A 16747-nucleotide genomic window follows, 5' to 3' on the forward strand; every position below is an offset into this window, starting at 1 on the left:
ATTGTTTAAACTTTAGAAGTATAATTGGTTTTTATTGGAGTTATTTAGGTTATTTTTCAGCATATTCTAATGCATTTATTTTCTTATTTCATTCAGCTGTAGAGCACTGCAGGTTTTATGTTGAAGGTTAAAATGTTTGTAACCAGTCGGTTAATAATAAATGGGTGACTTTTTCTCATACCTGCTGTTGCTGACTGCTGTTCTCTGTGTAACATCACTTGATCAAGCCTTTTCCAACATTCCACACTGCAAAATAAGTAATAAAGTATGTATGATTCACGCTGATATCGTATCACACCAATATCGGTATCGTATCGGAAGTGAAAAAGTTGTATCAGAACATCCCGACACACAAGATCCACACGCCACACACAACCAACTCTCTCTCTCTCTGTCACGAACACACACACAAACAAACCACTCACAACCAACTCTCTCTCTCTCACACACACACACCACCTCTTACAACCAGAGACCCACAATGACTGATTCACACACTGCACAAAACCCAACAGGACCCAAAACTGCAAAATACACAACAGAATACAACCTGTCTGAATGGCTGGATTAGAGGTGTGTGTGTGTGTGTGTGTGTGTGTGTGTGTGTGTGTAGAAGACGCATCTAAACACAACGAGAAAACAATCAGCACAAAACACACAAAACACAACAAGGTTCAAAAATAACATAAAACATAAAATCATGAAGTCTGTGTGTGTGTGTGTGTGTGTGTGTGTGTGTGTGTTGAAAACACAACCGACACTTGTTCATTATGACAACCCAACACACACGCTGAATTTCCAGATGGAGCGCTTCATTGATGTTTTAAATCTGGATTTAATGGTGTTTCTCGGGACCCGGTTCTCCCGGACAGAGCAGTAAACCGGATAAAGGCTGAATTCATCAGCTAGCCTGCTAACAGGCTAACATGCTAGGAGGCTAACGCCCCGCGAAACGGCCACATTATCTGGTTTTAATCCCCGTTTCCTCAAAATAAAGCACCGAATGAGCCATAAACGCGTCGTGTCGGCGTCTCCGCTGAGCTGGGGCTGCGTGTGGAGCCACACGGCCCGGGGCCTACCTTCCAGAGCCGCCTGGCTCTCCGGCGGTAGCATCCCAGGCTAGCAGGCTGGGACCGGGGAGCGGAGGACCGGGGAGCCGGGGGCCGGGAGGCGCAGCGCCGATAGCTCGACTAAAATGTGCCCGCCGACGGAAAGCGATGGTCCGAGAGACGAGGGGCGTCCCGCCGCATTCAGGGGGAGAGCGGGGCGGACGTGGAGCGGGTTCTAAGGCATTGGTCCGACGGTAACTAGCAGCCAGCCAGACGACTAACCGCTACTGCGTAACCAGCGAGCTGCTAGTTAGCCACACGGACAGGACGACCAGCCGAGCGCAGAGCGCGGAGCGACGCGGCGCCAGACTCCATTTAAATTATCACACTTTTAAGCTTTTAGCCAAAAAACTGCTCTAAAGTGTGTATCTTACTTATTTCGACGAATTTTATTCTCTTCTGAAACTCTTCAACGAACATCTGCTGAACAATCGGATCATTTCTTGATGTAAATGAGCCACGAATCGATTATTGAAAAAAAAAGAGCTGATCACAAAGCAACATGATGCCAGCCCATTTAAATATCTGCTCAATCAAAATCTTTAAAACAAAAACTATTTGAAATTAACTTTTTGATGGCGTAGAGTCATTTTCTGACACCTGATAGTAAACATTGCTAACTCTGAAGTGAAATGAGCATGAAGACGGAGTTCTGACTGAAGGAGAGACTGAGCTTCACTCCAGAGTCCATCCACAAATCCTCCAATTCTACAGAGACACTCACCAGTCCAGTAGAAGCACTTTATTCACCAGCTGGAATATAAAGTCATCTATTACAAGACAATCACACACGGCAAGAAAAAGAAAAGCAAACACCAAAGCTAAAAAAAAACACGACAAAAAAAGAACAAACGATCATCTTGTTACAATACAGCTATATCAACTTAATCCATCCACAATAACAGAACATTAAACATTTCATCCCGGAAACGACTAGAAAAACAGAAATAAAGGTTTTAAAACACCAAGAATTAGGTTTAAAATCAGAAGAGAGAAAACAAACAGGCAAATTATCTGATATTAGAGATTAGTAATCTGATGGGAAATACATTTATTCATGAACCAGAGACAGCGCTGCTTGATCTGAAGGAGAATACAACATTATCTTTGTCACATTTCTGCAAAGAAACTCCCTTTCAAATGATGTCTTGATTAAAGATGGACTGCAAAACGACGTCAAACCCGGTGATCAATCCGGCTTTCTTTCCATGTGCACACAGAAAATCACTATTCTGGACACAACAATAAAACTCTGCACTTCTGGACGGGATGAATCACAACTCCTCACCACTCTGCACCTGAGCACAGCTAAGAACGATAATCCTAATCCCAACTCCAGGCATCAATCATCATCAGACAGACACAAAACAGGAGGAGGAGAAGGAGAAGGAGAAGAAGAAGAAGAAGAAGAAGAAGAAGAAGAAGAAGAAGAAAGAAAGAAGAAAGAAGAAGAAGAAGAGTCAAATCAACCTAATCACCAGGAGAACCTGTTTATACTACAGTTTCAAGAGGAAATGGAAACTTTTGTAGTTTGTTTGAAGCAACGATCTGAAAACACTCTGCGTCTCCATGGAAACAGGAAACACTTCAGCTCCACACAGTTCTTCAGGGGCTATACACAAACACACACACACACACACACACACACACACACACACACACGCGCGCGCGCGCGCACACACACCCTCAGAAGTTCTCCTTGTAGAAGTTGAAGCCGAAGTGTTCACACTGAGCTTTGATGACTTTGGCCAAAGCTGGAGAACCGCAGTAAAACACGTGGACCTTCCCTTTGTTCTCCTCAAACACCTTCTGGAACACCTGGAACACACACACACACACACACACACACACACACACACACACACACACACACACACAGGCTAAAGACCTCATATTTACATGGTTACAGTTGTTGTTGATGATGGTGATGAAGATCATGTGATGATGATGCTGGTGAAGATTATGAGGATGGTGATGGAGATGATGGTGATGAGGAAGAAGATGATGTGATGAAGAAGAAGAAGAAGATGATGATGGTGATGAAGAAGGTGATTATGATGGTGATGATGTTGGTGAAGATGATGATGATGATGAAGAAGATGGTGACGATGGTGGTGATGACAGTGATGATGGTGATGAAGGTCGCCCCTCCTCACCTTCCCCACTCAGGGCGTCCAGGCTGGGTTCTGGTCCTCAGACCAGTGATTGAGTCCCTCTTCTCCTTCTTGGCCAGCAGGTCCAGCGCCATCTGCAGGCCGATGGCCTTCATGTCGTTCTTACTGAGAGCGGAGGTCATGTACATGTGCATCTCCAGGAAGCGGCCTAGCAGGGGCGACAGGGGGCGGAGTCACAGGGGGAGGAGTAACAGGGGTGGAGTAACAGGGGGCGGAGTCACAGCGATGGAGTAACAGGGGGCGGAGTCACAGGGGCGGAGTCACAGGGGGAGGAGTAACAGGGGTGGAGTAACAGGGGGCGGAGTCACAGGGGGAGGAGTAACAGCAATGGAGTAACAGGGGGCGGAGTCACAGGGGCGGAGTCACAGGGGGAGGAATCACAGGGGAGGAGTCACAGGCAGGGGGAGTCACAGTGGGCGGAGTCAGTGGGTGGAGTCACATGGGGCGGGGTCAGCAGTGGGAGGAGTCACAGGGGGCGGAGTCACAAGGGCGGAGTCACAGGGGGAGTGGTCACAGGGGAGGAGTCACAGCGGGTGGAGTCACAGTGGGCGGGGTCACAGGGGGCGGAGTCAGTGGGAGGTGACACTAGGCAGAGTCAGTGGGAGGTCACAGTGGGCGGAGTCACAGTGGGCGGAGTCAGCAGGCAGCCAGCCTCACCCTCAGGCTCCTCGTCGGCCTGGTCCATCTCCAGTTTGGTCAGCAGGCTCACAAACCACTCGAAGGACTTCTGGTCTCTGTTGATCCAGATGAAGTCCACCTGCAGACAAACGGCCCATGCTGAAGGTTCTGCTGCTCCAGAACCTGGAGAACCTCCAGAACCTGGAGAACCTCCAGAACCTGGAGAACCTCCAGAGGCTGGAGAACCTCCAGAGCCTGGAGAACCTCCAGAGCCTGGAGAACCTCCAGAGCCTGGAGAACCTCCAGAGCCTGGAGAACCTCCAGAGCCTGAAGAACCTCCAGAGCCTGGAGAACCTCCAGAGGCTGGAGAACCTCCAGAACCTGAAGAACCTCCAGAACCTGGAGAACCTCCAGAGGCTGGAGAACCTCCAGAACCTGGAGAACCTCCAGAGGCTGGAGAACCTCCAGAGCCTGGAGAACCTCCAGAACCTGGAGAACCTCCAGAACCTGGAGAACCTCCAGAACCTGGAGAACCTCCAGAGCCTGGAGAACCTCCAGAACCTGGAGAACCTCCAGAACCTGGAGAACCTCCAGAACCTGGAGAACCTCCAGAGCCTGGAGAACCTCCAGAGGCTGGAGAACCTCCAGAGCCTGGAGAACCTCCAGAACCTGGAGAACCTCCAGAGCCTGGAGAACCTCCAGAGGCTGGAGAACAGGGACGCTCCTCACTTTACGCAGCTTCATCTCGCTGTCCTTAATGTTCTCACACCAGGAGTAGCTGCACTTAGGACAGTTCTGCTTCCTCATGCGGTACCTGACACACACACACAAAGACACACACACACACACACACACACACACACACACACACACACACACACACACACAAACACACACCATCTGAAGAGACAACTGGTGGACTCTTGTTCTGTAGTTGTGTTGCTGTATGTTGTGTTTGGGTTATGTAGCTGTGTTCATGTTGTGTAGCTGTGTAGTTGTGTTCAGTTGTGTAGTTGTGTCATTGTGTAATTGTGTGTCCTCACCGGTACATGATGCTCTGCAGGATGGAGGCGAACGGCGTGATTCCGATTCCTGCTCCGATCAGAACGGCGTGTTCAGAAGCGAAGATCTGACGAGTGGGCGTCCCGTACGGCCCGTCCACATAGCACTGAGACAGGGACAGGGACAGGGACAGGGACAGGGACAGGGACAGGGACAGGGACAAGGACAGGGACAGGGACAGGGACACACATGCATGCACACACACAGTTGGATGATCTTCACCATGTCCCAGTTGTCCCTTTCTCTGTTGGTTGTTCCTGTCTGTCCCAGTTGTCCCTGTCTCTGGTTGTCCTCTCTGTCTCTGTTGTCACCATGGCGACCGGGATGTTTCAGAGCGGTTCTTTTACCTTGATGTTGCAGAATCTGTGGTTTTCAGCAAACTTGGCAGAAATCTGTCCAACAGAAGGAGAAGACACCTGGACGTGAGACGGAGACTGAGCGGCCCGGAAAACCAGCGCTGCAGAGGACCCTGAACGCACCGCCGCCCTGGGAGGCAGGGCGGCGCCAGCATCATGCTGCAGGGGGCTGCTCAGAGTGGGAGGAGTCTGCTCAGAGTGGGAGGAGTCTGCTCAGAGTGGGAGGAGTCTGCGCAGAGTGGGAGGAGTCTGCTCAGAGTGGGAGGAGTCTGCTCAGAGTGGGAGGAGGCCCCGCCCACGGGGACTTGAACCGTCAACCGGACGCGTCTGAATTTGAGCGTCTGGTGACTTTATAACTATCCGTTCTAACTACCGTATTGTCCTGAATATAAGACGACTCTGATTATCAGACTGTTTTTCAAATATCATTTAGTGAAAATAAAAATCTGTTGAAGACAATCAGGCTCCTCATAAAACGACTTTTTATTGTAATTATTCTGGGAAAACTCACAACAGAGAAAACATTTCATGTGATTTAAGATCCAGAGATATTACTGCTGCTTAAAATAAAAACTATTTTCTCTTTCTCAGAATCTGAGGCTGAGACTCAGTGAAGAAGCAACAAATAAATAAATAACTGCATTAATGATGGAAATAACTTTAGAACCATCAAATTCCAGTTCTATTCAGCTTCATGAGCTTTAATAATGCAGTCTGATAAATCTTGCCCAAACCCCAGACCTCCAGATATTGCTCTCTCCGGTTTTGTGATTTCGCCACCAATAACTCATACGATGTCCCATCAGCCCTGGACTTGACCCGGTCTGGACACTCAGGTCCATCTGGACTGCAGCAGGCAGGGCGAACCCGTTAAAGCCAGAGCCACTGCACCCTTTGAAACACTGTGTAAACATGGTCCATCTCCTAAAAGACGAAGCTGCGCAGATCCTGGCACAGATGCTCCGAGCCATTGATCCATTGTTTAATTATTTTTTTCCAAAAAGGTTTAATTACAGGACAAGCCCACATGGCATGAAGAACTGGACCTTCCTGCCTGCAGCGTTCCCAACAAAGCTTATTCTGAAGGATGCCCATTTCATAAAGACGTGAAGGAGTGTAATAAAACCCATGAAGTATTTTATAATGTGTGATCTTTCCTCGTGCTGCTCTAGTAAAACATCCCATAGTGGAAATTATTCTAAACCAGGAGTCCTGCTCTATGTTCACTTCTAGATCTTTTTTCCAAATAAGCCTCAGACTCTCGCTGTTACCATCCATCGCTCTAGATGCCATTTTATAAAACATAGAAGCTGACTGACACTTCTGAGGTAAATTACAATAAGTCTGCACAACATTGTCCTGCTTGGGCCGGTGCCTCACAGCATTTCTCAAACTACTTCGCATTGGTGAAAATCTCCAGAAGTCAGTTTTTTTAGGCTGAAATGATTTTGAAGATGTTGATATGATTTCAGTATCGTATCATCAACTAAATCTGTTATTTTAGTAACGCCCTCAGACAGCCAGGAATCCCAAACAATGACTTTACCCCCAACCTGAAGGGTCGGACTATTCCAAAGTGAAGAATACAGCTGTTCATAAGGTGACATTTTCAAGAATTTGTGATATTTTGTCCAAATATTTATCGAGTGTTGCAGCATTGGATCGGTCTCCTGGCTTCCACATGAGATTTTTTTGTGATAAATCATCCAACGGACTGAAGGGGGCGGTATGCTCTTCTTCAATACTCATCTGAAAAGCGATATCCTACAGGTCAACATTTGGGAGTGACAGTCCGCCGTCTCTTCTTGTTACATAAAGCTTCTGCAGTTGATCCTGGACTTTTTTCCATTCCACAGATAGTCTTTAACAATTTCATTACACTGTTTAAAGTTTTCTCCAGGAACTGAGATCAGAAGCATCGTTGACAAATAATTAAGTTGTGGTGCAATAACCATTTTTATAGTAGTAGCCTTACCCCACAATGTTAAATTCAGACTTTTCCACTTTTCCAGGCTATTCTTGATCTTACTGAGAAGAGGAATCATATTTATGTGCATTATAGCTGATAGATTTGCACATAATTTCACACCCAAATACTTCATGCCAGAGGAGAGCCACCACCATCGCTGGATGACAGGTTTTAGACACAGCCAAAGCTTCTGATTGATGCCAATTGATCTTATAGGGAAAATAAATCAACCTTATCCAGAAGAGCCTGGGTAGAGGACGCAGGATCTGAAACCAAACAGAATGTCATCAGCATGCAAGAAAAGCTGATGTGCTCTTCCTCCTGCGAGAACCCCTTTAATGCTCGTCTCTTTCCGGATGGCAGCAGCGAGAGTTTCTGGAACTCAGGTAAACAGGACAGGAGACAGTGGAGCCCCCGCTTTGTTCCCCCGAACAGCCTAAAGAATTGTGAAATCTGCCCATCTGTAATCACGGCTGCACTTGGTTTTTCATAAATCATATTTGTCCAACTCAAAAATTCCTTCCCAAAACCAAATTTTTCCAACACATACAATAAAAACTTCCACTCTACTGGATCAAATGGCGAAGGCAGCCACCGGTACATCTTCATCCTGATTCTGCCACATCAGATGAAGTAACCTGCGAAGACTGCCGGAGGAACACCTCCCTTTAACAAAACCTACCTGCTCAGAATCAATTAGACGTGGTAATACTTTATCCAACCGCATCGATGATATTTTTGTAAGAACTGTACAATCCACATTCACCAAGCTGACAGGGCGAAAACTGCCGGGATCCAGTGGATCCTCATCCTTCTGAGGAATCAGTGATATCAGCGCTTCATGAAAAGGTTCAGGCAGACATTGAAGGGTTGCAGCCTCATTACAAAGCTTTGTTAGGAAAGGCGCCAAAAGCTCCAGATTATAGTTATAATATTCTGTAGGAATTCCATCGATTCCTGGAGATTTTCCCGTTTTCATGGCTCGCACTGCAGACCTCACGTCAACCACTAGTTTGTTGACTCTGCGGCGTTGAACCATCAGTTTAATCTTCTCCTCTGCTGTTTGCTCACTGGTCCAGAGTTCCAGATGCTTCCTTCCAGATGGAACCTTCCAGTTCTCCTCAGATCACTGTGACGCTTCCTGGTCTCCGGTACTTTGGCTCCATCTAGTGGTGCAGATGTGTAACGACAGTCTGGCCCTCCATGACAGAACCACCGGTTTGGAGAAAACCGGTTCTGGAAAAAAATATCGTCTCATATTCAGGCCAATACGGCAGTTAGTGGATGATTTTAAACTGTTAGTTCATGAGTTACTAATGGCTTGTTCAGTATTAATTAACAGTTAATAACGACCCTTATTACACTGTTAATGAGTTCTAAATGAACCAGGACCGGTTCCGGGAACCAGGACGGGTTCCGGGAACCAGGACCGGTTCCAGGAACCAGGACCGGTTCCGGGACCTCAGCAGACCACGTCATTGCTGACCTCAGCGTCCATCTCTTGTCTCGGACTGCAGAGCGACTGACGAACGAGTGAGCATAGCTCCGCCCACCTGTCCTTCAGGCTCCTCCCTCTGCGGCGGTCAACCCTGACAACCAATGAAAGTAAGCCCTGCCCAGGTGAGGGGGAAACCAGCCAATCGGAACAGGATTGACCAGCTGGAGGCGGAGCCACAGCCCGATCTGACTGATCAGGAGGGAAAAACGGTCTCTCTCACACACACACACACACACACACACACACACACACACACACACACACACACACAGTGAGCTGACAGGGTCCTGACCTCCACGCTGACCTCTCTGAGGGGCGGAGCCTCGCCTCGCTCCGCCAGCCCCGCCCCATCTGGAGGCGGATCTGGGGATGGTGGGGGCGGGGCCACAGCAGGAGAACCGTTCTGCCGGAACATGGTGAGTTCCACCGCCTCGTCCTCATTGGACGCCACGCCTCCATCAGAGTGGGCGGAGCTAAAGAGCTCATTCTGCTGAGAAAGCAGCGGGAGAAACCACGAGGCCTCTGATTGGCTGGTGGTCTGAGGTGGTCTGAGGTGGTCTGAGGTGGTCTGAGGTGTTCTGGACTTCACCTGCACCCTGAGCAGCTGGCGGCGGGTCCTCAGACTGGAGGCCAGCCTTCTGGGGACCCCCTGCTGGGCCCCCTGCTGGGCCCCCTGCTGGGCCCTCCAGCTGTCTGAAGTACTCGTAGAGCCGGTTGGTCCACTGACCCATGGAGCGCACGTGGAGCCACAGGCTGTCTGCAGGTCAAAGGTCAAGGTCACAGTTCAGCGGTGGCCGCGGGGGCAGGGCGGGGGGCGGGGCGGGGGGCGGGGCCTACCCGGCTGCTCCGGCGCGCTGCTGATGGTGAACGGGTGCCACTCGTACTTGGCGATGGCGGGGATGTTGATGTAGACGTAGTCCCCCGGCTTGAAGTGGAAGAACTGAGGCCGCCGGATCACCAGGTGGGTGACCTGCACACACACACACACACACACACACACACACACACACACACACACTGCTCACCTGACCCTCACACACACACCCCCCCACCACCGCCTCACCTTGGACGGCAGCAGGTTGACCTCCACGATGTAGAGCCCGCCCATCCGGGACACGGCCACGCCCACGATCTTCTCCAGCAGGAAGACCAGACCCGGGACCACGAACCACTTCCAGAAGTTCTCACAGTGGACCATGAGCAGGGCCCAGACCCAGACGTAGGACAGGTGGGACCAGTAGAAGACCTGCAGGACACACACACACACACACACACACACACACACACACACACACACACACACACACACACACACACACACGTCAATTTCTTATTGTGTATTGTGTGTCGTATTATGTGTCTTATTGTGTGTGTGTGTGTGTGTGTGTGTGTGTGTGTGTGTGAGACACCTCGAAGTGTCCGCTGCGCCGGACGAAGGTGGAGGAGCAGAGCACCATGAGGCAGATGGCGGCCTGCAGGACGACCCCGGTGAGCGACGCCGTGCCGCCGACCCAGCCCACGCCGGGCCGGGTGGTCAGCAGGTACTCCAGCAGGGTGAAGGGGCCGCGCTGGGCCAGGCGGGCTGGGGGGGGGGGCGGGGGGTCAGGACGGCCCTGCCGAGAGCGTGTGTGTGTGTGTGTGTGTGTGTGTGTGTACCGAAGTTGAAGACGTGCGCGGTGGTGTGCACGAGCGTGAAGCACAGGATGCAGTAACCCACGATCTGGTGCAGCAGGATGTTCTGGTCCAGAGGGAGAACCCGGACCACCCAGGTGGCTCTGAGCCAGGTGAGGCAGCGGCGCAGCATCAGCACCTGCACACACACACACACACACACACACACACACACACACACACACACACACACAATAAACAGATTGTTTTACAACATCTTCGTGTTCAAAAATGAGAAAAATAACCAGATTTTTCCAGCTGCTGAACCACAGTCCCCCTGACCCCCCCCACAGTCCCCCTGACCCCCCCCACAGTCCCCCTGACCCCCCCCACAGTCCCCCTGACTCCCCCCCACAGTCCCTCTGACCCCCCACAGTCCCTCTGACCCCCCACAGTCGCCCTGACCCCCCCCCCCCAACATTCCCCCTGACCCCCGGACCCCCCCACAGTCCCCCTGACCCCCCCCCACAGCCCCCCTGACCCCCCACAGTCCCCCTGACCCCCCGTCCCCCTGACCCCCCCCACAGTCCCTCCGACCCCCCCCGTCCCCCTGACCCCCCCCCAGTCCCCCTGACCCCCCCCCACAGTCCCCCTGACCCCCCCCACAGTCCCCCTGACCCCCCCACAGTCCCCCTGACCCCCCCCAACAGTCCCCCTGACCCCCCCCACAGTCCCCCTGACCTCCCCACAGTCCCCTGACCCCCCCCAACAGTCCCCCTGACCCCCCCCATAGTCCCCCTGACCTCCCCACAGTCCCCCTGACCCCCCCCAACAGTCCCCCTGACTCCCCCACAGTCCCCCTGACCTCCCTACAGTCCCCCTGACCCCCCCCGTCCCCCTGACCCCCCCCACAGTCCCTCCGACCCCCCACAGTCCCCCTGACCTCCCTACAGTCCCCCTGACCCCCCCCACAGTCCCCCTGACCCCCCCCCCCGTCCCCCTGACCCCCCCCACAGTCCCTCCGACCCCCCACAGTCCCCCTGACCTCCCTACAGTCCCCCTGACCCCCCCACAGTCCCCCTGACCTCCCTACAGTCCCCCTGACCCCCCCCACAGTCCCTCCGACCCCCCACAGTCCCCCTGACCTCCCTACAGTCCCCCTGACCCCCCCCACAGTCCCCCTGACCCCCCCCCCCACAGCCCCCCTGACCCCCCACAATCCCCCTGACCCCCCCCACAGTCCCCCTGACCCCCCCCCACAGTCCCGCTGACCCCCCACAGTCCTCCTTGTATTGTTTTCATGCTTCATTTACACGGTGATGTTAAAAAACGCCTGTTTCCATGGAAACAGTAGAAACTCTGAGGACCCGCAGTTCTCCTGTTTCTCCACTAGATGGCGGAGCAGGAGAACAGCGCACTGTAAACAGGACTGTGGAGGAAAACGTTCTTGCAGTCGATGGCAGAACGTCTGTTCGTCCTAAAGCCGTGTTCTCAGGGGTCCTGACCCCGTCGTCATGGAAACGGAGCGGTCCTGCCGTCCTACCATGACGAAGGTGCAGTTGAAGTTGAGACACTGTCCGCAGCCCTTGGCCACCATGAACCAGGCGCCGCCGCGGCGGTTCTGCAGCACGGCGCCGAGGAACAGCAGCAGGCTGAGCAGCGCGTACAGAACCAGGAACAGCAGCTTCCGGCTGTTGTTGTGCCAGTAGGCCCGGGTCAGGTACCGCGGCGTCCGGCGCCGCCGCTGCTCCACCTCCGGGGGCTTCAGCCAGTTAGCAGCGCTGACAGGGGACAGGGGACAGGGGTCAGGGGGCAGGGGACAGGGGGCAGGGGACAGGGGTCAGGGGGCAGGGGTCAGGGGGCAGGGGACAGGGGGCAGGGGACAGGGGGCAGGGGGCAGGGGGCAGGGGGCAGGGGACAGGGGGCAGGGGGCAGGGGACAGGGGGCAGGGGACAGGAGACAGGGGACAGGGGACAGGAGACAGGGGACAGGGGACAGGGGGCAGGGGGCAGGGGGCAGGGGGCAGGGGACAGGAGACAGGGGACAGGGGACAGGGGCAGGGGGCAGGGGACAGGGGGCAGGGGACAGGGGCAGGGGCAGGGGACAGGGGGCAGGGGACAGGAGACAGGGGACAGGGACAGGAGACAGGAGACAGGGACAGGGGGCAGGGGACAGGGGGCAGGGGGCAGGGGACAGGGGACAGGGGCAGGGGACAGGGGGCAGGGGGCAGGGGACAGGGGGCAGGGGACAGGGGGCAGGGGGCAGGGGACAGATGACAGGAGACAGGGGACAGGGGGCAGGAGACAGGGGACAGGAGACAGGGGACAGGGGGCAGGAGACAGGAGACAGGGGACAGGGGGCAGGGGACAGGGGGCAGGGGACAGGGGGCAGGGGGCAGGGGACAGATGACAGGAGACAGGGGACAGGGGGCAGGAGACAGGGGACAGGAGACAGGGGACAGGGGACAGGAGACAGGGGGCGGGGGACAGGGGGCAGGAGACAGGAGACAGGGGGCGGGGGACAGGGGGCAGGAGACAGGGGGCGGGGGACAGGGCACAGGGGAGAGGGGACAGGGGACAGGGGGCAGGAGACAGATGACAGGGGACAGGGGACAGGAGACAGATGACAGGGGACAGGGACAGGAGACAGGGGACAGGGGGCAGGAGACAGATGACAGGGGACAGGGGACAGGAGACAGGGGACAGGGGGCGGGGGACAGAGGACAGGAGACAGGGGACAGGAGACAGGGGGCAGGGGACAGGGGACAGGAGACAGGGGGCAGGGGACAGGAGACAGGGGAGAGGGGACAGGAGACAGGGGACAGGGAGAGAGTGTGAGAGAGAGTGAGTCAGAGAAAGAGAGGGTGTGTGTGTGTGTGTGTGTGTGTGTGTGTGTGTGTGTCACTGTTGTTTCAGCACCATGGACAGCTCTGTTGCAGTTGTCTGTCCTGCCTGGCGTCCTGCGCTCTGACCTGATGGTGAGGTTCTCCATCACCTCGGGGAACGTCTCCAGCTCGGCCTTCAGCTCCTCGAAGGTGATGGCTCCGCTCCGGTCCCTGTCGGCCGACTCGAACAGCGCCAGCGTCAGGTCGTCCAGCTTCTCCTCCGGCAGGGAGATGGCGCTCTCCCGCAGGCACGACTTCAGCACCGTGCGCAGCTCGTCCGGGTCGATGGAGCCGCTGCCTGAGGGCGGAACCGGACCTGAGTCCACGCAGGGACCGAGTCCACGCAGGGACCGGAGTCCACGCAGGGACCTGAGTCCACGCAGGGACCGGAGTCCACGCAGGGACCGGAGTCCACGCAGGGACCGGAGTCCACCGCAGGGACCGGAGTCCACGCAGGGACCGGAGTCCACGCAGGGACCTGAGTCCACGCAGGGACCGGAGTCCACGCAGGGACCGGAGTCCACGCAGGGACCGGAGCCACCGCAGGGACCGGAGTCCACGCAGGGACCGGAGTCCACGCAGGGACCGGAGTCCACCGCAGGGACCGGAGTCCACGCAGGGATCTGAGTCCACGCAGGGACCGGAGCCACCGCAGGGACCGGAGTCCACGCAGGGACCTGAGTCCACGCAGGGACCGGAGCCACCGCAGGGACCGGAGTCCACGCAGGGACCGGAGTCCACGCAGGGACCTGAGTCCACGCAGGGACCGGAGCCACCGCAGGGACCGGAGTCCACGCAGGGACCGGAGTCCACGCAGGGACCGGAGTCCACCGCAGGGACCTGAGTCCACGCAGGGACCGGAGTCCACGCAGGGACCTGAGTCCACGCAGGGACCGGAGTCCACGCAGGGACCTGAGTCCACGCAGGGACCGAGTCCACCGCAGGGACCGGAGTCCACCGCAGAACCAACCACAGGGGACCAGAATCCGATGGCAGGGGCTGAAGCCCAACCGCAGAACCCACTCAGGGGACGGAACCCACCGCAGGGGCCAGGGCCCACTGAATGGGAACCGAACCCCAACGTGGATCCTGAGAAGACCCTGAACTAGAACCAGTCCTGACCTGAACTTTCAAACAAACTCAGTTTGGTCCTCCTGAACCAGATCCAGGAACGGATCCAGAACCTGATCCTGAACCAGGTCCAGGAACTGGCATTAACTTGAAGCTGATTCTAACCTGGACCTAGACCTGGACCTGGACCCGGACCTGGACCCAGACCTGGACCCGGACCTGAGCGTCTTTAACCCCCATCAGTTTGTGGTCCAGGCGACTGGACTGGACGATACAGAGTGTTCTGATTCTGATTGTGGAGTGTGTGTGTGTGTGTGTGTGTGTGGTGTGTGTGTGTGTGTGTGTGTGGTGTGTGTGTGTGTGTGTGTGGTGTGGTGTGTGTGTGTGTGGTGTGTGTGGTGTGTGTGGTGTGTGTGTGTGTGTGTGTGTGTGTGTGTGTGTGTGGTGTGTGTGTGTGTGTGTGTGTGTGTGTGTGTGTGGTGTGTGTGGTGTGTGTGTGTGTGTGTGTGTGTGTGTGTGGGTGTGTGTGGTGTGTGTGTGTGTGTGTGTGTGTGTGTGTGTGTGTGTGTGTGTGTGTGTGGTGTGTGTGCGCGCCGGACCGACCGTCCACGTCGTAGACCTGGAACAGGAAGTGCAGCTTGTCCGTCTCGCTGCCGTGGATCAGCAGCTCCAGAGCCTCCAGCAGCTCCTCCAGGCTGATGGAGCTGCTGCCGTCCGAGTCGAACAGGGCGAAGAAGCGCTCAGCGAAGAAGGACTGAGACACACACACACACACCACACACACACACCACACACACACACACACACACACACACACACACACACACACACACACACACACACAGTCACTGCCGTTTAGCGTTCAGGAGGTTCTCCTGAAGCTCCATCAGCATGTCAAATGTCCAACATGAGGACAGAACACTCTGGATCATGTGTCCTCAATTACCGAGCAACCCCCCCCCCCCCCCCCCCCCCCCCCCCCCCCCCCGCCCCGATTCTGACACAAACACACAGTCACCATCGAGGTGTGTGTGTGTGTGTGTGTGTGTGTGTGTGTGTCCTCAGAGCGGCTCTGACCTCTTTGACCTTCAGGGCCGTCTTGAACTCGTCCAGGTCGATCTCCTTGTCGTCTCCAGCGATGCTCTCAAACTGCTTGGTGACCCACTCCAGCCAGCGGGCGTCCTCGTCCACCGCCATGGGCGCTGCGGGGGGACAGACAGGGGGACGGAGTCCCAGTGAGGACAACCCAGGGTGAGGAGCCCCCCACAGAGGGCAGCCCCCCCACACACACACACACACACACACACACACACACACACACACACACACAGAGTAAACACTAAACGTTCATTTTGATCTTTGTGAAAATCGTTCAGGAAGTAAAGTTAGTAATGGGTATTTTCAAGAGTAATCAGATTACATCTGTACCTGCTGCTTTGCGCAGTCCGCTACTGAACTGCTGGTTCCTCCTCTCGGTGTTCCTCCTCCTCTTGGTGTTCCTCCTCTCGGTGTTCCTCCTCTTTGTGTTCCTCCTCTCGGTGTTCCTCCTCTCAGTGTTCCTCCTCTCGGTGTTCCTCCTCCTCTCGGTGTTCCTCCTCCTCTCGGTGTTCCTCCTCCTCTCAGTGTTCCTCCTCTCAGTGTTCCTCCTCTCGGTGTTCCTCCTCCTCTCGGTGTTCCTCCTCCTCTCGGTGTTCCTCCTCCTCTTGGTGTTCCTCCTCTCGGTGTTCCTCCTCTCAGTGTTCCTCCTCTCAGTGTTCCTCCTCTCGGTGTTCCTCCTCCTCTCGGTGTTCCTCCTCCTCTTGGTGTTCCTCCTCTCAGTGTTCCTCCTCTCAGTGTTCCTCCTCTCGGTGTTCCTCCTCCTCTCGGTGTTCCTCCTCCTCTCGGTGTTCCTCCTCCTCTTGGTGTTCCTCCTCTCGGTGTTCCTCCTCTCAGTGTTCCTCCTCTCAGTGTTCCTCCTCTCGGTGTTCCTCCTCCTCTCGGTGTTCCTCCTCCTCTCGGTGTTCCTCCTCCTCTCGGTGTTCCTCCTCCTCTCGGTGTTCCTCCTCCTCTTGGTGTTCCTCCTCTCGGTGTTCCTCCTCCTCTCGGTGTTCCTCCTCCTCTCGGTGTTCCTCCTCTCGGTGTTCCTCCTCCTCTCGGTGTTCCTCCTCTCGGTGTTCCTCCTCCTCTCGGTGTTCCTCCTCTCAGTGTTCCTCCTCTCGGTGTTCCTCCTCCTCTCGGTGTTCCTCCTCTCGGTGTTCCTCCTCCTCTCGGTGTTCCTCCTCCTCTTGGTGTTCCTCCTCCTCTTGGTGTTCCTCCTCTCGGTGTTCCTCCTCCTCTCGGTGTTCCTCCTCTCGGTGTTCCTCCTCCTCTGCAGCTCCTGGAGGGTTTGTGTCAGCTGCAGCTGACACCATGGAAC

The 16747-nt window shown here is 55.0% G+C and overlaps 2 protein-coding genes across 3 annotated transcripts in view; both read right to left on the reverse strand.

Annotated features, from left to right (window-relative positions):
* ambra1b (autophagy/beclin-1 regulator 1b) overlaps window positions 1-1359 on the reverse strand; it is a 20628-nt gene extending 19269 nt beyond the window's left edge. Inside the window, exons 1-2 of one of the 2 annotated variants that reach the window (XM_030096204.1) lie at window positions 1080-1359; window positions 182-246 (exon numbers count right to left, since the gene is read on the reverse strand). The gene's annotated coding sequence lies outside the window, so the exon portion shown is untranslated. The remainder of the gene's footprint in view (window positions 1-181; window positions 247-1079) is intronic. The other variant, XM_030096203.1, reaches the window with a different exon arrangement.
* Window positions 1-15549, reverse strand: part of nox5 (NADPH oxidase, EF-hand calcium binding domain 5) — a 21243-nt gene extending 5694 nt beyond the window's left edge. Inside the window, 17 exon segments of the mRNA XM_030096299.1 lie at window positions 2794-2929; window positions 3267-3431; window positions 3941-4040; window positions 4631-4715; window positions 4945-5069; window positions 5311-5355; window positions 9091-9273; window positions 9376-9444; window positions 9446-9543; window positions 9624-9756; window positions 9850-10032; window positions 10196-10368; window positions 10443-10596; window positions 11941-12178; window positions 13369-13579; window positions 14956-15106; window positions 15430-15549. Coding sequence (XP_029952159.1) covers window positions 2796-2929; window positions 3267-3431; window positions 3941-4040; window positions 4631-4715; window positions 4945-5069; window positions 5311-5355; window positions 9091-9273; window positions 9376-9444; window positions 9446-9543; window positions 9624-9756; window positions 9850-10032; window positions 10196-10368; window positions 10443-10596; window positions 11941-12178; window positions 13369-13579; window positions 14956-15106; window positions 15430-15549 — 2367 coding nt within the window. The 3' untranslated portion in view covers window positions 2794-2795.
* Window positions 15550-16747: the final 1198 nt, after the last annotated feature.

This window comes from Salarias fasciatus, chromosome 7 (genome assembly GCF_902148845.1).
Source record: "Salarias fasciatus chromosome 7, fSalaFa1.1, whole genome shotgun sequence".
In the NCBI taxonomy this organism is placed as follows: Eukaryota; Metazoa; Chordata; class Actinopteri; order Blenniiformes; family Blenniidae; genus Salarias; species Salarias fasciatus.